Genomic DNA, 22,544 nt, shown 5'->3' on the forward strand with positions numbered 1-22,544 from the left:
AGGGTACTATAATACCCATCCCCATACCCGCGATTTAAAAAAATCCCCGTGCCCGAGCCCATACCCGTTTGGGTGCTAAAGTTAGCACCCGTACCCATGCCCTATGGATATGTAAGTACTCATACCCGTACCCGTGACTCGCATTTTTATTAAAAATAAATAGATCAATTATAAAATATCATATAATTTTAAGTTTTTAAAAACATTAAAAAAACTTCAAACAATTTATTGCTGAAATAAACGAACACTTATTTTAAATATGTAATGGCTTAACATTGATATACATCTTATAATTGATAGACATACATTTTTATATAATAATATAAACTAAAATATATAAATAAAAATAAAATTACATTAATATATAGTGTGCGGGTATGGGACGGGTTGGGTACCAAGGTGCCCATACCCGCTTTTTTTATGGGTAATTACCCGAGCACATACCCGTACTTATTTTTGTGGATTTTTACCATACCTGTTATGGGTAAATTTGCGGGTTCCCATTGGGGATGTGTCAAATTGTCATCCCTAAATACAAGTATAAATCCTTATCTTCTTTCTAAATATCTGTCATGTGATAATTTATCTCATCATCATAGGTTGTTAAATTTAAATATATCCACCATTAAGGAACCTTCTTCTTACTCTTCTGCCATCACTGATACAAATTGGCAAGAAGCCATAACTAATGAACTTAAATCTCTCAATGACACCCACACTTGGAATATCATAACTCTTACCCATAACAAAATAGAAATCAGTTGTAAACGGATTTTAAAGTTGGAATTTTTACCCAATGGCACCATTGAGAGATATAAGGCCATAATTGTTGCTAAATGTTTCAATCAAACACAGGGGTTAAATTATTTAGAAACATTTAGTCATGTCATCAAAATGACAACTATTAGAGTTTTTCTTTATATTATTTCTTCCATCAATTGGCATGTTCATCAATTAGATATTAACACGACCTTCCTCCACGAGGACCTTGAGGAAGAGGTTTACATGAAATGTCCTTTGGCCTTAATATGCCTAAAAATATGGTATGCAAACTCAATAAATTTATTTATTGTCTTAAGCAAGCTAGCCGTCAATGGAATCAGAAATTGACTAATACATTAATAGACATTGGATTCTCACAATCCAAGTTTGATTACTTTATATTCACACAAAAAACTAACATTGATTTTACTATTATACTAGTGTATGTAGACGACTTGATTCTTGCAGGAACTAACATGTATAATATTACTGCTATCAAGAGCATTCTGGATAGGAAGTTCAACATCAGAGACCTTAGTTATCTTTGATACTTCTTAGGCTTTGAAATTGTAAGATCTTTTAAAGGAATCACCCTATGTTAGCATAAATACTGCCTCGACTTATTGGAAAATATTGGGCTTCTTGGAGCCAAACGTGCGTTTACCCCCATAGACCCCAGTCATAAAATAGATCAGATCCATGAACGTGTGTTTGTAGACCCTACACGGTTTAGAAGCATCATAGGTAAACTATTGTATCTTACACACACTCACATCCTGACATAGTGTGCTTTGTTTGCATTTTAAGCCAACATTTGTCAGTACCAACATAAATCCACTTACACACAACTTATAGAATAATTTGGTACCTCAAAAGTGCCCCATAAACGGATTTTTATTTCAGATCAGACTCTGAGCTCAACCTTACTAGCTTCACTAACTCAGATTGTTGAGCATGCCCCATCACTAGAAGATCCACAATCGATTTCAATTTTTTCTTGACAACAATTTGGTTTGCTGGAAAAAAAGAGACAACTTGTTGTATCTTTTTCTTCTTCCGAAGAAGAGTATCAGACATTGGCGAATACATCATGTGAGACTCAATGGTTGATCTATTTACTTCAAGTCCTTGGTATTTCTCATCCTCAACCGATCACCATTTATTGTGACAACAAAAGTGCAATTCACAACGCTACTAATTCGGCGCTCCATGAATGAACGAAGCATATAAAAAGGGACTGCCACTTAGTCCGAGACAAAATCCAATCCAAGACCATTCATTTCATGCCCATCAATTCAGAAAATTTGGTGGCAGACTTGTTTACGAAACTACTATACCTGAGTCTATTTAACTGTTTAGTTTCCAAACTTGGAAAGTTAAATATTCAATCAAGTTTGAGGGGATGTTAAAACATAGTATTATTAGACCCAATATAGGGCTAATTATCGAGATTTAAGATAATGCACTGTCAATGTAAAATAGTTTTACACAATCATTCAATAAAATTATAACGTTCAATTATTAATGTCAATATTTTAAAATTAAAAATGTGATTTGGTGAAATATACATAATATAAAAATATTTTACATATTCTTTTTTATTTTACATATTCTTTTTTCTTAGTTATTATGTAAATTTAACTTTCAATTAAATAAATATATTATTTTTTCTTTTCAATAGTTTCCACGTAAATCACCTCAATTTATTAAAAGCCTAAACCTCACCAAAAATAATCAATAATAAAAGTACAAAACTACAGTAATTTTTATTTTGTATTGGACAAATTTTTAAACTAATTCATAATTTCAATTTTCACACCATTCTCACTTTCATTTGCTATATATATTCCCGCCTTATCAAGCTTGATCAGTAGCACTTGTACGCATCTTCTTCTTCACTCCTCACCTTCCTCTCTTGTCACCAAAACCCAACAAAGAAAGATGGCGAAGAAAAACAAGAGCAAGAAGAATAAGAAGAAGAACAAGAAGAACGTTGCCGAAGCTCCATCGGTGAAACCCATCCCCGACTCACCACCACCACCACCAGCTGTTTCCCCCGAGAGAAGCGCCGCTAATCAGCGTCTGTATGACGAGATGAAAAACGAGGCATTTGACATAGCTACCACCGTTAGTTCCTTCCTTCGTTTACGGTTTTCGTTTGGATTTTTTTTTCTGGGTTTTGGTTTTCATGGTGTCTAGTTTCGTAAAGTCTTGAACTTTTCTTGAACCAGGCTTTTGAGAGGTACTATTTGGACGCAAGAGTTGCCGAGGAGATAAAGACAGAGTTTGATCGGAGATTTGGCCCCACTTGGCATTGCATCATTGGTAGCAGTTATGGTAATTAACTACTTCTTGTTACTGTTATATGCTTAGGAATGGCACATTTGGTTTATAATATGTATTATTTTTTTTCTTTTATTTTTGCAGGGTCGTGTGTATCCTGTGAAGCAGGTTACCACTTTTATTTATATTTCAATAAGAAAGACATTATACTTTTTAAATGTGGATACACATAAGAATTCTGATGATGGTGGCAAAGTTGATAGAAGAATGAGATCTGTGTTAAGTCCATCATCATCATCATCATCATCATCATGTATTAGTTGATATACTGTCCAGAAGAACACTCTTGATTCTTGTTATGCTTGTTGTAATATTTCATTTTGATCTGGTGTGAAAGAACTAGTTCGCATGACTAAAACAGATTCATTTACTCTTATATTTTACTTCAAGTACATTATAGTTTATAATCTTTTTCTCTACATTTTATTATGGTTCTCTGTTAATTAAAAATATGGATTTTTTTGTGTCATTTCTTTTTAATAAATACTATTTAAACGCTAATTTTACAAATTTAACTAATGAACTTATCAATTGATTTGAAGTGGTGAATCAAGTTGGATCCGGATCCGGATCCGGATAGTAAATGAATTTGTCCTTTCATTCAATAAAAATAATAAAATTTGTCCTTATTTAATAAGCGTGTGGTCCAGCCAAAAAGAAAACAAAGGTGACAAAATAAAAGCATGTTAAATAAATAAAATAAATAAAAAGAGTCAAGGAGTGCGTTGTGAGTTTGCGAACACTATTTTATCATATTTAATAACACTAACGACCATAGACGAAAAGCTTAGTTCGATAGAGAGAGGGGAAAGAGCACAAAAAGACCAATTTGACCTTGGATCTTCTTCTTCCTCCTCTCTCTCGCTTTCGCTTTCTGCTAATTCCCTCTCCGATTCGTCTTTGTTGCTCTTCTTCAACCAATCGCCATGAACGGAAAGGCCAACGTTACCAAAGAGCTTAACGCCAAGCACAAGAAGGTTTCGTAATTACTCTTTCTGTTGTCTTCGTAATTTCCATGAATTTAATCCTTACTCGTTCGATTTGAATCCGTTATTGTATGATTTGTTATTTTATATTCTGGTCTAGTGTGTGTTTGTGTATTCTAATGTATATTTGATACTTTTTGTTTTCACTGGAATTGTTTGGAAATGCGTAGTTTTCTTTGATTTTAATCTGCTTGTTCATGAACTCTGATTCTGATGTTCGTTTATTGATAGTTGGTAGGTTGATTGATCTATAGTGTTTCACTTTGTTAGGATTAATCAGTTACGATATTGTAATTTGTAGTTTGGATACTTTTCTACTGATGCACAATTGGATACTTAGGTTTATCTAGTTTGCGAAAGACTTTTTGTTTTCATTTTGATTGTGTTTTCTATATCAATATTTGAAAATCAGAAATACTAGTTGCATTTATATAACTGAAGGAAAACAAATATATTTTCCCAATGCTTTATGTTTTCCACTCATTTTGTTTGTTTGAGTAATTGTAAATTTGGGATATTAAGGATGACTTAATCCATGATGACTGAAGGGAGGGATTTAAGTCATAAATATTGATGACAAGAAAGGATAAAACATTGCGAGGATCTTCTGGCTTTTTTTTATTAAATTGGGATGCCTTGTTTCATTGATATTTTGTGTGGAAAAGGAGAAAAATTTACTTGTGCCTTAAGAATTATTCATATTTCGTAGTTGGTTCTCTCTCCCAACATGAAGATGGATCCAGTTTAACAGGTTGAGAAAAAGTTTTCCTTGCAGTCACTGATATTTGAGATCCTTAATTCCTGTCAATGTATGAACTATATTAACTTGTAGTATTGTACCCTTTACTTAACGTATTTAATTCTAGGCCTTGTCACATCTTCTGTTTCCCTTCTCTTTCTCTCTCTGGCTTACATTTTTCTGTTTTTTTTTTACTTCAAATATGTAGATACTGGAAGGACTGCTTAAATTACCCGAGAATCGGGAATGTGCTGACTGCAAATCTAAGTATGTATTTATCTGGATCTGAATGGTCCTATCCAGATCTCATGTCAGTAATTAATAAAGTAAATAGATACAAATTGGTTCATAAAATGTGGATGTCCTTTGCATTTTTTTCATTTCCAAGATTTATTATTATTATTATTACTATTCACAGTATGCACTCAACTTTATATAATAATTTACTTTGCAGAGCTCCGAGATGGGCCAGTGTAAATCTTGGCATCTTTATATGCATGCAATGTTCAGGAATACATAGAAGTTTGGGAGTACATATATCAAAGGTGATGCTATGTTCCTTTTGTTCTTGGTATGTAATGTACATCATACTGTGAAATATCAAAAGTGTGGGAGATTCGCGGATAACCATATTATATGGTCATTTGTGGATATAGTCTTCATATTACTGAGTAGTTTGTGGATATGTATTATGATTATCTTTATGTGCTCGGCACATATATTGCCGTAATTGTAATGTGTTTAGTTGAATGTGTTGATTCTCTAATCTATGCTTATTCATTTGGATAGCCTCTGCAATTTTTATATCATGCTTATTCAAAACCCTTGCTAGTATCAAGAAGCAGATGGTTTGTGATTGAATATCATTTTCCTTGTTTAACAGGAAATCGACTCTTTTTTATTTGTATATTATTAGCCAACCCCACCTAGTGAGAAAATATATAGTCGCTGACTCGTTGTATATTTAGAGGTAAACTGTGCTTCTGTGGGGACTTCACTTGTTAATTTATAGTAGGACTATTATTATTTTTACTGGGACTCTGGCAGTGTTTATGGCAATTAAATAATTTTTTGTTGCCAAAGTTTTTCAATCTGATTTTGTTGCTTTTCCATTCGAAATCAAGTATTAGTACTAACTTAAGTTGACATGGGAATTACTGAAGTATGGCTCTTAAGTCCTAAATGTTGGCTTTTATAGTGATTAAAGACTTTCTAAAAGTTCCAATTACTTGAGGCGTTTCTTTATTGTTTATTAACGTATGGCTTTCCTGTCAGGTTCGTTCTGCAACTCTTGACACTTGGCTTCCAGAGCAAGTTGCATTCATTCATTGTAAGGGAATTTGAATGGTCCTGATCTTTTGCAGTTAATTTGAATTTGGTTGATGTTATTAATTATACAATCAACTCATTATTTTAGAATTTCTTGTTTTGGTCCTATTCAGCAATGGGAAACGATAAAGCCAATAGTTTCTGGGAAGCAGAATTACCTCCAAACTACGACAGGGTTGGAATTGAAAATTTCATTCGTGCAAAGTAATAAACCCCAAGACTCTGGCTAAATTCATACTTGTACTGTTTAAAGTGTATGCATCTTGTCTTTTGCATATGATTTCAACTATTGCATATATTTAAAGGTATGAAGAGAAGAGATGGGTTCCAAGGGATGGGAATTCAAGAACACCTTCTGGACTACGGGAAGATAAGTCTCCTTCACAATGGCAGAGGCCTGCAGAAAAAAGTGGACATGAATACGCCACTGTTCCTGAAAATACTTTTGAGGAAAGGAAGAAAATCCAGCCATCAAATGCAGTTCCTGCTACAAGACGTAGGGTTCCTGCTCCTCGCAAAGTACCTGAGCAGGTAATTGCTATTTTATACGTGAACCATTTTTTCCTCTTCTTATGTGCATCTTATGTTACATTATGTGGAATTTTCTGAAAAACGGACCGGATGTTGAACTGAAGAATATACTGATTTAAGGTTCAATGGTCTAACCGTGGTTGAACTGGTAGTAATTAAATAATATTTGTTTTGTGATTTTAGTATGTATAAAGTAATGTATTCAAGTTGAACATGTTAAATATTAAGTATAATTATTTATATTCAATAACATGATTGATTAAACATTGTACTAACATAAATATTAATACTGTATTAACTATTTTTGACAGGCCTACTGTCCGGTTCTGGTTTTAAAACCTTGATAACATGAGTATTCCATTTATAATGCCTGTTAATGTCATGAAATGCTACTTTTTTTGGCAATGGAAGTAATATTGGAGGGGAGATTACACCGAGTCTTATAATAAAACAATTTTGCATATGCTATGATAGATAACATCATATTATATTGTTATGAGCAATTGGTATTCTAGATTTTTTTCAGTAGCAAAGAAATTTCTTCCCTTTTTCTACTTGAAATTTTGAGATTATTAGCGTTTATATGAAATAATCATTTTATAAACAGGTAACTCCTGCTCCCCAACCTCAAGACACCGAAAAAGTGAAACCAGTACCCCCGCAACAACAAGCTGTAACTTCAAAGCCTTCTATAGACACAGCTCAAAGTACCCCTCCCAAAGTAGACTATGCTACGGACCTTTTCAACATGTTGTCCATGGATGATGCAAATGCAAATGGCTCCAAAGCAGCTGGTGCTACTGCTGATGATAATAACTGGGCAGGCTTTCAGTGTATGTTTGTGTCCTTAAAAAGTAAAAGGAAAAAGGGAAAAATAAATTCTACACAAGCACATTAAAAATGTTGCTCGGCGTTTTGTTTAGGAAGATTTGAAGAGGCCTCTATTGATTGTGTTGTGAAGAACTTGGGCCTGTTCACTTTGACAATATGCTTTTTGTTTTTACTTCTAATTAAAAAATGGTCACTTTGTTTAAACTTTATTTTCTGTTTCAAAATATTTGCTCAGAAAAACCGGAAATCAGGGGGAAAACTGTTTTTAATGTTTCCTATACAAATCTTTGGAAATAGTAAACGAGTTGTGTTAAAACTTAAAATTGAAAAAAGAAAATGAAATATAAATTTTTTGTTTAGGTAAACAGACTTGAAGGTTGTAATTTCATTGCTATTTTTGTTTCAGCTGCTGCAGAGGTGTCAACAGCGGAGAAAACTGGTCCACCAAATGCAGTTGAGAGTACTTCTCAGTCTGCTTCTGGAATTGAGGATCTATTTAAAGATTCATTTTCTGTGACACCAAGTTTAGCTCCAGCGAAACCACAGAAAGATGTGAAAAATGATATAATGAGCCTCTTTGAGAAGGTATGTATGAATCAATGCTTTAATAGGTTTGGATAAGATTGTGGAATTGCTTTCTATTTGAAATTTATTCTGCTTAATCAATGCTTTAATACTTATTATTAAATATATAAGTTCTTCTATTCTTGTTGGATATCTGCAGAGCAACATTGTATCTCCATTTGCAATGCATCAACAACAGCTTGCCATGCTAGCACATCAGCAGTCTCTTCTAATGGCTGCTGCTTCTAAATCTACTGGTGTCGATCTCAAGTATCCTACTGGCATACAACAACTGAGTTCCAATGTTTCTGTCCAAAATTGGCCACCTACTGGATTCCCAATATCTGGAGTAATGCCTATGGATGCTCAGGGAGAGCTGCAGAAACTTATGCAGGTAAATGACTCGAGCAAGCCAGAAATTTTATTGATGAATGATATGTTTGTGTGTCTAGTGACTAACTTATTTCTTGCCTCTCTGGATCAGACTAGGAACATGACTCCAGCACATCCAGCTGGGAACTCTGTTCAACATCCACCATCTGGGTATGCCATTAGTTAGTCTTCATAAAGCCAACTTAATTTTAATATCAGATTGGATAACTTATAGTAATTTTTGGCAAATATTACCTGCTCTTGCTCCACAGAGCTCAGTAAACCTGGGCTTATATTTGTGCTAAATCTTCCGTTACTCGTATCCTGTCATTCCAAAAGACTATTTTTGGGGTTATGTTTTTGTTCCAAACCATTATGATTGTCAAAAATAGATCATCCGTTAAGCTAGATTTTTCATTACGTATTTTCATTTCACTTGAATCAAATACTATTTTTGCCGCTCCCACACCACACACACATGTTTGAACAGCTTCCCATTAATTTACCATATTACGTTTTTTTTAATGAAGATCATCTTGTAAACAGGGCATTAATCTACAAACTGCCTGAAAATTTCTTGCATCAATTCAGTTGTTCTATATGTTATGTTATTATCTGTCCTATCTTGTTACTTCCTTCGACATCAACTCAATTGCATTTATTGTCTGAAAACCTTCTATCTTGATTTTTGTATTAAACAAGTTTCCATTTGTTGCAGTTTCTATGGTATGGGGCAAGTTGGTCCAGTCAATGGTATGATGACAATGGGAGTGAGTAAACCTCAGTCAACTCCTGTTCCGTCAACCACTTCCAAGTCTGCCAAGGAATATGATTTTTCCTCCTTAACAAACGGGATGTTTGCGAAACAATGATGGCTGTCATGTAGCATAATAGAAAGATTAGATGAAAATTACAGGAACTGCACTTTCTTTTCAATTTCTCCCTTGGCCAATCCGTGGGTTGTAAACCATTTGTAGAGCTAGTTCAGATTTTTTACTCGTGTCTCGGGTCATTTCTTCTTTTATCAGAAGGTGTATTCGCTTTTTACAATAAAAGTGATATTAATCATATATTCCTACATTTGCTTCTATCTCTCTTATCAAATGGTTATACATACTTTTGGTGTTTGGTTTCAACAAATATTCTTTTACTGGTTATAATTAATATGGATTCAAACACATATTCTCCTGGCCTATTCTTTTCGAAATTCAGTATTCATATACTAATCCCAAAAATTCTCTGTTAACTTTTGTTTTTTAGAAATCTAATCTTTCTCAATTAGTGATTTCCACAATGGCCTCACTTATTCCCCTATTTATTAAAAAATAATTACTCTAATTGTATTTTAATAATAATAATTCTCATTATTCTTTAATATTTTTAATTCTATTATTTAATTAAATAATTAAAATTATATTCTATCAATCCAAAACGTTGTATATGAATACTAAAGATTTAAATACCATCAAACCTATATAAAAGCTGATTTAAATAATTAAATAAATAAATTAAAAAAAGAGAGGTGTTACATTCTTCACATTCATGTATAATTTTTCAAAAAGGTTGATTCCAACTTGTTTTAAGTAACCCTAAAGCCCATATAGCTTCCTAAGATAGTTCTAAACATGATTCCATAAATGGTTTTTACCTGAAATTTTGAATTGAATTCGGATCGAGTTCGTTTATTTTGAATCTAGAAACTTTCGGTGTTCGAACTCCATTTACAGTCCGTAGTTATTTCTTTTATATTGAAAAAGTATTTTTTATTTCCTTTTTTATAATAAAAGCAAGCTACGGGTTGCAATCTGATTGGTTGTTTTGTTTGAATTTAAAAATAAAATAAAAAACAAGTTTTGAATGAAGAGGGTATAGGGCGTAACACCCCCTTTTTCCAACACCAGCTTTTTTTCTTTTTTTTTGTAATGTTTTTATTATTTATTTTATGATTAGGGTTTTTACTAGATTGGGCTTTAGACCCATAATGTTTCTTTATCCCACACATAGGCTTGCGCTCCCATGTTCATGTTTGCACTATTATTTATTTTCTCTTTTGTTTTGATTTTATTTTGATTTGTTGGTTTTATAGTATTATTATTATTTGTTTTATCTTTATTTAAATTATTTCCTAAATGACAAATGTATCCCCATTCCTTTGATTGTAATTTTTATTTATTTATTTGCTTTTATTTTTTACCTTTAGTTACATAAAATGAACTAATTAAATGATTGACAAAATAAAATCAACCTTTTTTCTAAAAATAAAAATACTTGGTCAACACCGAGTTTCCTTTTTAAAAGTCAACTTCCACCATCATTCCATTTCAAAATCCAATTTTCATAACCATTCCGCAACGTAAATAAAAATGTTTGATCTAACATCAAGTCATTTTCTCAAATGAAAATAAAAAATCCTATATCGTTATCTAACATCTTTTCGCAAATAAGGATGAAAAGGAAAGGTGTTGTAGGTCACGAGCTCCCGAGGGTTAGGATACGAGATGTAGTTCTCGATCCTCCGAACACTCATCATCCTTTAAAAAACTCTTAATGTGGTTGTTGCAAATCGTTTAGAGAGAGAGAGAGGGAGAGAAAGAGAAAGAGAGAGAGAGATTTGAATTTCCAATTTCAATCTCCACCGTCTGATCTTGTTTTACTTTTTTTTGTTTGTTGTTGGTGGTCTATGGACACGTGGCTAAATGGGATCTGGATCCAGATGGTGGGATCGGTACATGCCACTATCCGGTGGATCTCCATGGTCCTTAGCATGATAACCACTAGATTCAATCCTAGAGCTTTGATTCAATCTATCAAGAGGTCTGAGAGATGAGATATAAGTCATCTGATCTAAATCAGATGGTCCTGATTGATCTAAAGTTTATTTTGTTGTTTTTGTTTTTGTTGTTTCACTTTTCAGTTATTGGGCTCCTTTGTGCTTAGGCTCTAACCCTTTTACCTTTTGTAGCACCCCCACCCCCCAGTTGGTACGAGACACTTGGTTATTGAGCCACTCCACGTCCCATTTTCTTAGGGGCATCCCTTGCTTTATTTTCATTGGATTTTAAGTCCATTCTATTTTCGTTTCTTTACCTCCTAAATTAATTGCACCCCCATACTTTTTATTTTCCTTTATTTACTATTTTCTTTTATTTGATTTTATATTGTTATTTTATTTTACAAAATCGAATACTTTCCACATTTTATCAATTTAATCTAAAACCATTTTCACAATTTCTTCGATCTCAAATCTTTTTCAAATAAGAAATCAAACTTTTTTCAACTTGATAACATTAAGTCATTTTTCCGCTTAATCAAATAGACTTCAATTATTTTTCTTAATTAAATCGGGTGAAAATGATTAATTAAGCATAGATTTGTTTCTTCCCCGAGTATTTGGATACAAGCTGTAGAGCTTGCCTTACAAATACTTGTCACTCTCTCAAAATTTAATCAAACTTGGAAACTTCTTTTCTTAATAAAAAATGGATGAAAAAAAGATTAATTGGGCATAAGCCTCTTTCTTCCTCGGGTATTCGGATACAAATTGTAAAGCTTGCATTTTGAATGCTCGTTTTCCTGCCAAAAAACACAATAATTAACCGAATTTGGTTCATTCTTTCATGGACGAAAAATGATTAATCGGATGTAGGCCACTTTTTTCTCCGAGTATTGGGACACAATAAGTAGTGTTTGCCTTTGGAATACTTGTCTTCCGTTAAGGAATTATGACTCAATTCACCTCACATATTCTATCATAAAATCAGATGAAAAATGATTAATTAGACGTAGGCATCTTTCTCCCCTACGTGTTCGGATACAAGTTGTAGAGCTTGCCTTTCGAATATTCGTCATCCACCTAAAAACAACTTCAACTCGTCAAACCTATTTTTTTGCCTCAGCATGACTAAGCAAACTTTTTACAAACGAATGATGTTTTATTCATTCAAACGCAATACAAGCAAACACTTCATTTCGCCTTTGCGCGACGAATTAGCAACGCTTAACTGTTGAATGCGACCTAAACATCATTCGCTAAAATCGACCAACCAACAACCATTTGGTACAAATAATTACGTAACTTTGAGTTTTCCATTGCACTTGAAAATACGTAGGAGTGAGATCCAACGTCTCATCAAACACCTTAATAAAAAACTTATTTTTAGTTTTTTTTTCTCCACACATTATATTAATTAGAAGAAATCAAATAATATACACCGACACTCATATTCGTAAAGCTGACTAAATGGTTTCCATTTCGTACAACGGATATGTGGGGTGCTAATACTTTCCTCACGCATAATCGACTCCCGAACTGAATTTGATTGTGACGACCATGTTTTTTTGTTCTTTTATGGTTTTATCGACATTTCCATTTAAAAAATAAATTTCGATGACGACTCTATTGTTATTTCAAGTCTTCGTATGCTCACATATCAACCATTTTTTATACTTATAATCCTTCTTATTCATAACGTGGTTCTAATTTTTTAGAGTTTTGTCATTTGCCTTCATAACAAGTTTTGGGAATTTCTTTGTATTACTTGAAACAATTTTTATTTATTATCATCTTGTTTTCAAGATTCCTCCTTTATATGGAGACGGGTTATAATAACTTTTAGAGATAGCTCTTTCATTTTGTGTCTTAGAGAATTTTTGAGATCTTCCAAGAGGCGATCAATTTATCAATTATAACATCTACTTAAAGTTTTTCATCTAAAGTGGTATCTTCAATAATTATATCATGAGATATCTTCTAGATTTTGTGAAAGTAAGTCTTATATCATCAGCCATATCATATTTGAAGCAGTAGATTACTATATATTTTTTCATCAATTTATTCAGTATCATATACTCCCTCTGTCTCATATTATAAGCAAATTTCACCTTTTTAGATTTATTAAATAATTAATGTATCTAGTCTATATATAGATTAGATACATTAGTTATTTAATAAATCTAGAAAGGTGAAATTTGCTTATAATATGGGACGGAGAGAATATCTTTTTTTTTAAAGTATCTCATATTTTTTTAAATAGAACCAATTGATTACATAGATGAAGTAATCAATTGATACCTTTATAACATTCAAATTTTTATGGTAGAACCTATCGTGCAATTTAAAATTTTTTTTAATTATTTGCAACTTGCTCATCTGTTTCACCCACAAATCGATCGACGTGTTTTGAGTCAAGAGGATAACATTTGTTATAACTAAAAAAAAAGATATTTTTTATGCCATAATTTAAAATAGCTTCCCTCAAACCTAAAAAATGTGTTTAAGTCATAAACAGCTAAGACAGAGCCGGTAATATCTTCTAGCATGAATTGTTGTTGCAAACACATTGGCCTTTCCATTAATTTGTTAATATCATCTTCGTTCCCATTTTCAATTAGCCAACTCAATACGATAACAATATCTGACTTTGGTGCAATTTAAGAGATAAATTTCCATTATAAAAAAACATATAAGAGATCAATTTTACAACAGTCATCTAAACTTACGGTCGTGGTGCTTAGAACTCTGTGAGTTCTTTATTGTATTAAATATATTACAAGGCAAAACCCAAAATTTTCTAACCATATTTGATTGAGAGGTTGGTGTTCGCTTGACAGTATGAAACAACTCTCAAATGAAACATAACCACATAAAAGAAAGTATGCATATGTGTCGCATTCGGTGAAGATGATCATTGTCTTGTTTTGGTTAGTGAAACAGCAAATCCAGTGGACCATACCGTAATTTGTCTATGGTAGGCGTTTGGGGAAAATTGTAACTAACCATTCATAATACGCTATCGCTTTTGACCTATAAAGTATTTATTATCAAACATTTCACTTATCACACACATCCTGCATATATTTTTTCGTCGACATTAACATTAAGTGGTTTAAAACTTATTTGATATATAGATAATTAAGTTTTAAAAAGTATGATAATTTTTTTGGCTAGCGTCCAAATGAAAAGAGCTCATTTTCTTCTTTTAAGTTTGATGTAATTTAATGTGATGAATGAATAGACCAAAAGAGGGGGTTTCACACGGGTCAAAATGCTTCCCATTCAAATGGTCGGTTGGGTGGGTTTTATCAGTGGGCCATGATAAAAATCAGGCCCACAAGAGCTGCGATGAATGAAGTTCAGTATCCAACTTGGTTTACTACCGCTCCGGCTTCAACGGTCATATTCATTAGCCGTTACCCTCTTCCTACTAATTAAACTCTTAAATAAAAGCTTAACATAATTAATTAATCAACACTAATCCCTTTAGTATAGTGCTATATTAATAGAAAAAATGATGATGTGGGTGTTGATTTGATTTTGCTGCATTTGATGTGGCACTAGTGTCTTTTATTGTCACGTCTCATTACATTTTTTTCTATTTAATATAACTTAGCTCAAAAGCTAAGCATACAACACAGTGACAATAAAAAGAGACTTTATCTTTCTACTACCACTATTAGAACCAAAGTGGCCATAAATTTTTTTAATTTTTCCTTTACACGTTTCATCAAACGGTCAACATTTCTTATCACACTCGTTATAAATACCCTTCTTCTCTCCTTTCTCAAACCTCCTAGAAGTAGAAGCACTGGGTAAAGGTTAAGTTTCCGTTATTACAAAAACACAAAACAATATCAGAAAATAAAAATAAAAAGAAAATGAAAATGAATTTTCTATCACTGAAACTGGCTCTAATCTCTACTGGAGTTTTATCAACGGCGGTGGCGTTGAAGCTCACGGTACCAATTGTTTCACACTTCATCCTCAACGAAGCTCCAACCATATGGTCCTTTACCCTCACATGCTTCACACCGCCTTACCTCTATCTCCTCCTCAACCTCATCATCCTCACCATCGTTGTCACCTCCAAATTTCATAATCAACACCACCATTCCCCGCCGGAGCCTCTTCCTTTCGCCGCCTCCTTTGACGGAACACCTTCTCCGGTTCAGATCCCTGCGCCGGTACCAGTCGAGATCTCAGAAATCATACCGCTTATTAACTACAATGGCTTCGTTTCAGATACCGATGAAACAGTTGCGGTAGGTAACGAATCTAACGATCCTATTGTTTACCTCGCCGAGGAAAATACTCCGGCGAAAACGACGGTTATCGAAGCCGATGACTCTGTTCTCGTTCCAAGCTTGCCGAAGAACTCGTCTGAATTTGTGTTTAACGATGAGAACGAGAAACCTCCGGTTTCTTCAAGGTTCAGGAAAGCCGTTAGATCAAGTCCTGAAGGTATCTTCACATAATCTTCTCTCTTTCTTCTCTCTCTGGTTTGTTTTGTAACCGTTTTCTGTTTTTGATTTTTGAAATTTTAAATTATAAAAATAAATAAAGTTTAAAGAAGATTGAAATTGTTTTGTTATTATATTACAGGAGGGAAGGTGAATTCGTTGAGAGTGACGAAGACGAAGAAGCAAGACACGTTGGAGAACACATGGAAGACGATAACGGAAGGGAGAGCGATGCCGTTAAATAGGCATTTGAAAAAGTCGGACACGTTCGAATCACAACCACGCCGTAGCGGCGTGCCGTTAGCTGATTTGAACGGTGGAGTAGGAGGAGGTGGCGGTGTTCCGGTGATGAAGAAATCGGAGACGTTCGGTGGAAGGGAGAAGAGTGTTTCTCCGGGATCCGGTGGGAAGATGAGGAAAGAATCATCGCTGAGTCAGGACGAGTTGAATCGGCGAGTTGAAGCGTTCATTAACAAGTTTAACGCGGAGATGAGGTTGCAGAGGCAGGAATCGCTGAGACAGTATCGGGAAATGGTGAATGGTAGAACTTGCTGACGTGGTAGATGTAATCCAACGGTCATATTTTGGGGAAAATGTAAATTCAATGGTAGAATTTGCTGACGTGGCAGATATAATCCAACGGTCATATTTTTTTGGGGAAAATGCAACTTCAATAGTAAAATTTGCTGACGGGCAGATATACCAGTATAATCCAAAGGTTCATTTATTTCTAGTGAACAATGTTTTTTTTTCATGTTGAGTTGGTTTTCTTGGGAGAAAAAAAAGAAACATATATAAGGTTTTGTTATGTTTTGGGGATATTATTCAATTTTCTTCAATTGGATTTTTTGTTCTTTATTGTGTTTATAGAATGCTTTGCTTGAAATCAAAATAAATGATGAAGGGGAAGTATTTGGTGTTTGAATTATTTTCTTGTTGCCAAAAACAGAAATGGATTCATTTTTTTACTTGTATGTGATGTTAGAATTTAGTGCTTGGGCCAGACAAAAATAAAATTTATTGATTGGTCTGACATCACAACGGTCACTTTTTTTTTTCCATGCTGGAGAATTCCCATGAAAGCTTTCCTTGTTAGGAAAATAATTACTAACTAGTACTAACAATTATGAAGCTTAATTTTTCAAGTCTGACAAAATAATGAATAGAAAAATTATTTCTAATGGTTTGACTATTTCAATATGTCACGGGCAAAGAATCGAGCTATACAAAACGAGTAGATATCCTCCCCATTTCCTAAAAGAAATTGATGGCCAAATTACTATAATTTTATGTGTGTATATAACGAGTAGAGAATAGACAAATTAGTGTAATTTTATGTGTATAAACTACTAATAATTGTGAAACTTAATTTTTCAAGCCTGACAAAATAATGAATAAAATTATTTCTAATGAAATTTGACTACTTCAATATTACACACAAATTATAATAATGGAGACAATAGAGAAAAAGAAAAATGGAGAAGATTTTAACCCATACAAAATATTGACAGATTTTTTGTCTTTAGAATGTCTGACTTAAAATATGATACTATCCAAATGTGATATTTTAGTTTAAAAAATCGTAATTTTTTCTTAATAACTTACATTTAAAAAGAAAATAATTTAAAATTTTTAAAAAAAATTTAAAAATGTTTATTACTTTTTAAATCTAACTAATTAATACTAATATTATCAATTTGTATTTGAATACAAAAAGTTAATATTATGTTGGTTTTTAAACACATATCTTATTTTAATATTTTTTAACTTTTAGTCTTTATTTTAAAATTTAGTTTTTTTATTCTTCGACTTTCCTTTTGAAATTTGTTTGGTTTCTTCAAATTTTGCGATGTGATAGTAATTATTGTGATACAAAAATCATTTTTAATAATTTCTCAAAAATCATTTTGATGAATAGAATAATTTATTATTGAATTAAATTATTGAATTAAATAGGTTTGTTTTCTCCTTAAATATTTGAAATTTCACTTTTAATTTCTCAAAAATATTCTTTAAGTAACTGTTCTCCTAAAATAAAAATTTCAAAAAATATCCATGTAATATTATCACATGGTATTTTTGATCCCATTTTATATTAATTATATTAGTTAAATTTATAGAGACAAAGATTTTGTCATTAATATGAACATCATACAAAACCCTAACTAATCTGTAGCTAATCCTTAATTAATTTAAACACATCATTCTACACCTTATACTTCATTTATAAATTTCACAGGATTCGTCTCACAAAAATTTAACTTTTTTTTTATTTATCATGAATTAAATATAATGTTTTTTAAGAGTTAATTTTTATGAAACGGAAACAAAGAAAACGTTTGCATTGAATTTTGAGATATTATTTTGTAGTATAAAGTATCTTCAAAATTTCGTATCATTCCGAATAAGTCTCGATTTATTTTAATTTTTTCGATCAAAACACATATAAGTGTTTTGATCAAAAAATCAAATTAAATCGAGATTTATTCGAAATGATATAAAATTTTATAGATCATTTTTATGTGTTATTATTACAAAAGTTTAGTTAAAAAATTCAAATGTTACGTTGTTTCTATCTCATGGAATATCGACACTTAAAACATTCTTATTTAATTCATCTTATGACAAAAAAAGATCATTTTTTTAGGAGTGGTCCTTATAATTTGATACACTAATATGAAAAACTTTAAAGTATATCGGTCTTTTTACAACCAATAGTTAAATTTTTCATTTTGTCTCTTGAAAAAAAATATGTTTCGATCAAAAAATCAAAATAAATCGACACATATTCATTTGCAGATCCTTTTTTACGGAATTAATTAATAATTTTAATTTATTAATTTAAATTCACTTTTGGAAATTAATAAATGCAAATTTTAAATTATTTTTTCTAGACTATTTTTAGTTCATCTCTCTAACCCACATGTGTACAAATTATGTTTATGTGAGATATATAAACACCTAAGTATTTTGTGATGAAAACAATGTGAATTTTAACATTCCTACAAGCCAAAAGAGACCTTTATAAATCACATCTCTGCACAACCGCCATGCTTGACCATTTTCCAAATACGTCAATCAACCAACAACTAAGATTTGATCTTGTTTCCACTTTGTTATGTATCATCATCAATCATCATAATTTTCTTTAATCCTACTACTTTGATTTTAAATGCATTTTTCACCAATCCTTCTATTTCATGTGTTAAAGAATGCATCATGTAAATTGTGAAAGAGTTTCTAAATAGTTTCATATTGGGTCCGAAGAGAGAGAATGGGTGGGAGCAGAGCTTTAGCCTTAAAGAAAGTCATACAACATAATGGAAATAATAATAGCATCCTTCAATTATCAGATCTCTATCACAAACTGAATGTGTACTCATGCTTTTCAAGAAATAACCACCCAAATAAGCATAATGGATGTTTTACCCAACCACAAATACAAGTAAGTAGCTAACAAAGCATGATTAGCATATACCTCTATAAGTATACAATACATCAACAACCAAAACACCTTTGAACCAACTTTTTCCATAGACCAACCATGAGAAATTACAATAAGGTGATCAAATTAGTCGAGTTCAAGTATAATTTGCAACTACAATCATACAAGTCAAGTATCTCCACATGTCAACAACTTTTCACGAAGTGAGCAGCATGAAGCAAATTATATAATTGTGAGTAATTCAAAAAAAAAAGTGAAATGTTATAAATAATTATTTTTATTAGTTTGTTATTTTTAATTTTATTATTAATTTAAGTTTGGATTTTAATAAGGTTTATTAGGTCAGAAATCTCTATTTGAAGAGATTAGTATTTATATATTCATTATTAAAATAATATTAAATTATTAGTTTTGATATGGTATCACGAGCTCTCATTCGAGATGGTCTCGTTTCTGCATAAAAAAACCTAACCGTCTTAATTGCGGTTCTTTTGTCAAAAACTCTAACATCCATCTCCCAGATTACATATCAAATGTTTCTGTCTTCGTTTTGTGTGTTCACTTTCCCATCCGACCACTTTCTTTCTTTTTATCATTCACACATTTGCTTGTGGTTTTTACTTGCCGTTTTTCTGAATTTCTTCAATAGTTGGCGGTAAAGATGAAACAGATGCATACAAGTCTGAATCAAAATTACCTATTATTCCTCAGCTTTACAAGTTGAATGAAAAGAATTATTTTAAGTGATCTCAACTTGTGAAAACGACATTGAAAGGTAAAGAAAAAGCAAAACACCTAACAGATGAACCTCTCGAAAAGATGGATCCCAAATTTAACAAGTGGGATACAAAAGATTCAACAATCATTGCATGGTTATAGGTTTCAATGATTCCAGAAATTAGTGGCACTTGCATGTTCCTAAGTACAACAAAGAATATTTGGAAAGTATTAGTAGAAACTTATTTTAAAGCCAAAAATGTTGCCCAAATATATGATGTGAAGGTGAAAACATTTGAGACTAAACAAGGCAACAAAACAGTTATAGAATTTTCTAATCATCTCAAAGTCTTGTTGATGGAGTTAGACTACTACAGAGTTATCAAAACCAAGTGTACAGATGATGAAACAACACTTAAGGGAGTACATTAATGATCTTCTGAAGGAAACCGACAATACATCATGTAAGCCTACATATACACCAGTTGATCCAAGTGTAAATTTGGGAAACACAAAAGAAGATGTTATGGTTGATAAGGGAATGTATAAGAGATTAGTCAAAAAACTTCTATATATCTCACATACTAGACTTGATGTTACTTTTTTTGTTAGCTTAGTAAGCCAATTAATGTACCGGCCAAAGGGGTTTCACTTACAAGTTGCGCTCCGAATTGTACAATATTTGAAAGCAACACCTGGTAGAGGAATTTCGTTTGAAAGAAATAGGAGTGTAAGTATTGAAGCATATATGATGTCGGTTATACAAGGTCAATTGTGAATAGGAGATCAACTACAGGTTATTGCACTTTCCTAGGTGGAAATCTTGTGACTTGGAAGAGTAAGAAACAATAGCATCAATATCTAGTGTTGAAGCGCAGTTTAGGGCAATGGCACAAGGGATATGATCATGTAAGCCTACATATACACCAGTTGATCCAAGTGTAAATTTGGGAAACACAAAAGAAGATGTTATGGTTGATAAGGGAATGTATAAGAGATTAGTCGAAAAACTTCTATATATCTCACATACTAGACTTGATGTTACTTTTTTTGTTAGCTTAGTAAGCCAATTAATGTACCGGCCAAAGGGGTTTCACTTACAAGTTACGCTCCGAATTGTACAATATTTGAAAGCAACACCTGGTAGAGGAATTTCGTTTGAAAGAAATAGGAGTGTAAGTATTGAAGCATATACGATGTCGGTTATACAAGGTCAATTGTGGATAGGAGATCAACTACAGGTTATTGCACTTTCCTAGGTGGAAATCTTGTGACTTGGAAGAGTAAGAAACAAAATGTAGCATCAATATCTAGTGTTGAAGCGCAATTTAGGGCAATGGCACAAGGGATATGTGAAATAATCTGGCTGAAATCAATCTTAGAAGATATGAGGATAAAGTGTGAAGATCCAATAAGTATAATTTTCGTCTTTAAAAATAGATGCTTTATTATACGCTCCCTTAGGATCGTCATCGTCTGTCATATTCTCAACTTGTGGATGTCGATTAGACACAATCAAAAGACCAACTTTTGATGCCAATTGTTGGGTGAGAATATGGAAGTAGAAAAATAGTGTAGAGGGGTGAATAAACCATTATTGAAAAGTTCAACCGCTTTTCAAAAACTGAATATCATAGATTTTTCAAAAGTGTGCGTGGAAGGTTTGAAACGAGAATATGAAAATTATATTTTTCAAAACTTGATCACGTTAACACTAAATTGATTCACAAACATCACAGATGGTTTGATAATGATACACAAAGGTATTCAATTGATTGAGTTGTATATTACACAAGGTGTGTTAATACAACGATTCAATGATAATTAATTATATCCTCAATTGTTTTTCAGAATTTAATCATCAATGCAGCTAAATTAGGCACCAATTCTAACAAAACCTAAGGTTACGTTATAAATCGCTACTAATTGAGTAAACAATAAACTATGCTAGAATTGAAATACCTAAGCATGCAAGTCCTACAAAAATTAAATGCAAGAGTAAGGAAAGAGATGACACCGGGTTTATAGTGCTTCGACGTTCATCATCACTTTGCCTACGTGCATTCTTCAATGGTTTTCCATTGGAACCTGCATTGTTCCTTTTTATTTGACAAATATTTGCAAGAATTCATACAATCATTAATCCACAATAATGCTGAAAATTATAAAATCTCCTATCAGGATCTTGAATTGTGTACAACGTAATGCCAAACTCTTCTGCGTAATCTTTACTCAATTGACACTTCTTGAATCTTCCAATATCACCAATATGCTCCAAGCCTTCGTGTGTAGCAATCAACCCCTTGATCCTACCGATTCCTTAAGTGATGAATTGTCCGAAGATTTGAGAAGAACTTTGTCTTATTTGTAATCTTCCACACAGTCACTACCAAGGCAGTCTAGAGAGAATAACATCTTTCTTTTCACTGAAATTTGTCAACACCAATGACAACAACCTAAACTCTGCAATCTACTTGAAAATCTCAATCAAATATTCAAGAACGCTTAGTTTCGAGAGCGTGACTCCTTCAATCAATTAAAAATCTCTCATTATCAACATCAAAAATCAAATTGAAGTTGGAGATGCAAGAATTTCATTGTAAGAACTTTGAACTTTCAAAAACATAGGGTATTGATTTTTCACAAAATTGCATAAAAATGAATATGAATTTGTTGACTCGTTACATGC

The 22,544-nt window shown here is 32.4% G+C and overlaps 3 protein-coding genes across 3 annotated transcripts; all 3 read left to right on the plus strand.

Moving 5' to 3' along the window:
* The first annotated feature begins 2,619 nt into the window (after positions 1 to 2,619).
* LOC127086402 (uncharacterized) lies at positions 2,620 to 3,467 on the plus strand. Its single transcript, XM_051027161.1, has 3 exons — positions 2,620 to 2,889; positions 2,994 to 3,099; positions 3,190 to 3,467. The coding sequence occupies exons 1-3, from the start codon at positions 2,704 to 2,706 to the stop codon at positions 3,276 to 3,278; spliced, it is 381 nt and encodes a 126-aa protein (XP_050883118.1). The 5' UTR covers positions 2,620 to 2,703; the 3' UTR covers positions 3,279 to 3,467.
* A 358-nt stretch (positions 3,468 to 3,825) lies between these two features.
* On the plus strand, positions 3,826 to 9,547 carry LOC127086403 (ADP-ribosylation factor GTPase-activating protein AGD5). Its single transcript, XM_051027162.1, has 11 exons — positions 3,826 to 4,082; positions 5,039 to 5,097; positions 5,285 to 5,375; positions 6,106 to 6,160; positions 6,273 to 6,363; positions 6,465 to 6,690; positions 7,298 to 7,523; positions 7,928 to 8,106; positions 8,246 to 8,479; positions 8,570 to 8,628; positions 9,176 to 9,547. The coding sequence occupies exons 1-11, from the start codon at positions 4,032 to 4,034 to the stop codon at positions 9,327 to 9,329; spliced, it is 1,425 nt and encodes a 474-aa protein (XP_050883119.1). The 5' UTR covers positions 3,826 to 4,031; the 3' UTR covers positions 9,330 to 9,547.
* Positions 9,548 to 14,833: 5,286 nt separating this feature from the next.
* LOC127086404 (uncharacterized) lies at positions 14,834 to 16,618 on the plus strand. The gene is made up of 2 exons (XM_051027163.1): positions 14,834 to 15,694; positions 15,836 to 16,618. Exons 1-2 carry the CDS (start codon positions 15,112 to 15,114, stop codon positions 16,246 to 16,248), a joined length of 996 nt encoding a protein of 331 aa, XP_050883120.1. The 5' UTR covers positions 14,834 to 15,111; the 3' UTR covers positions 16,249 to 16,618.
* Positions 16,619 to 22,544: the final 5,926 nt, after the last annotated feature.

The sequence above is a fragment of the Lathyrus oleraceus genome, chromosome 5 (genome assembly GCF_024323335.1).
Source record: "Lathyrus oleraceus cultivar Zhongwan6 chromosome 5, CAAS_Psat_ZW6_1.0, whole genome shotgun sequence".
Taxonomy (NCBI): domain Eukaryota; kingdom Viridiplantae; phylum Streptophyta; class Magnoliopsida; order Fabales; family Fabaceae; genus Lathyrus; species Lathyrus oleraceus.

What these genes read in the sequence shown, in the direction of transcription:
- LOC127086402 (XM_051027161.1), top strand. Translation starts at nt 2,704, where the DNA reads ATGGCGAAGAAAAACAAGAGCAAGAAGAATAAGAAGAAGAACAAGAAG. An exon ending in CATTTGACATAGCTACCACC is followed by an intron (nt 2,890 to 2,993) that starts GTTAGTTCCTTC and finishes TTCTTGAACCAG; the next exon opens with GCTTTTGAGAGGTACTATTT. An exon ending in CATCATTGGTAGCAGTTATG is followed by an intron (nt 3,100 to 3,189) that starts GTAATTAACTAC and finishes TTATTTTTGCAG; the next exon opens with GGTCGTGTGTATCCTGTGAA.
- LOC127086403 (XM_051027162.1), top strand. Translation starts at nt 4,032, where the DNA reads ATGAACGGAAAGGCCAACGTTACCAAAGAGCTTAACGCCAAGCACAAG. An exon ending in TGGGAGTACATATATCAAAG is followed by an intron (nt 5,376 to 6,105) that starts GTGATGCTATGT and finishes CTTTCCTGTCAG; the next exon opens with GTTCGTTCTGCAACTCTTGA. An exon ending in TAACTGGGCAGGCTTTCAGT is followed by an intron (nt 7,524 to 7,927) that starts GTATGTTTGTGT and finishes TTTTTGTTTCAG; the next exon opens with CTGCTGCAGAGGTGTCAACA.
- LOC127086404 (XM_051027163.1), top strand. Translation starts at nt 15,112, where the DNA reads ATGAAAATGAATTTTCTATCACTGAAACTGGCTCTAATCTCTACTGGA. An exon ending in CGTTAGATCAAGTCCTGAAG is followed by an intron (nt 15,695 to 15,835) that starts GTATCTTCACAT and finishes ATTATATTACAG; the next exon opens with GAGGGAAGGTGAATTCGTTG.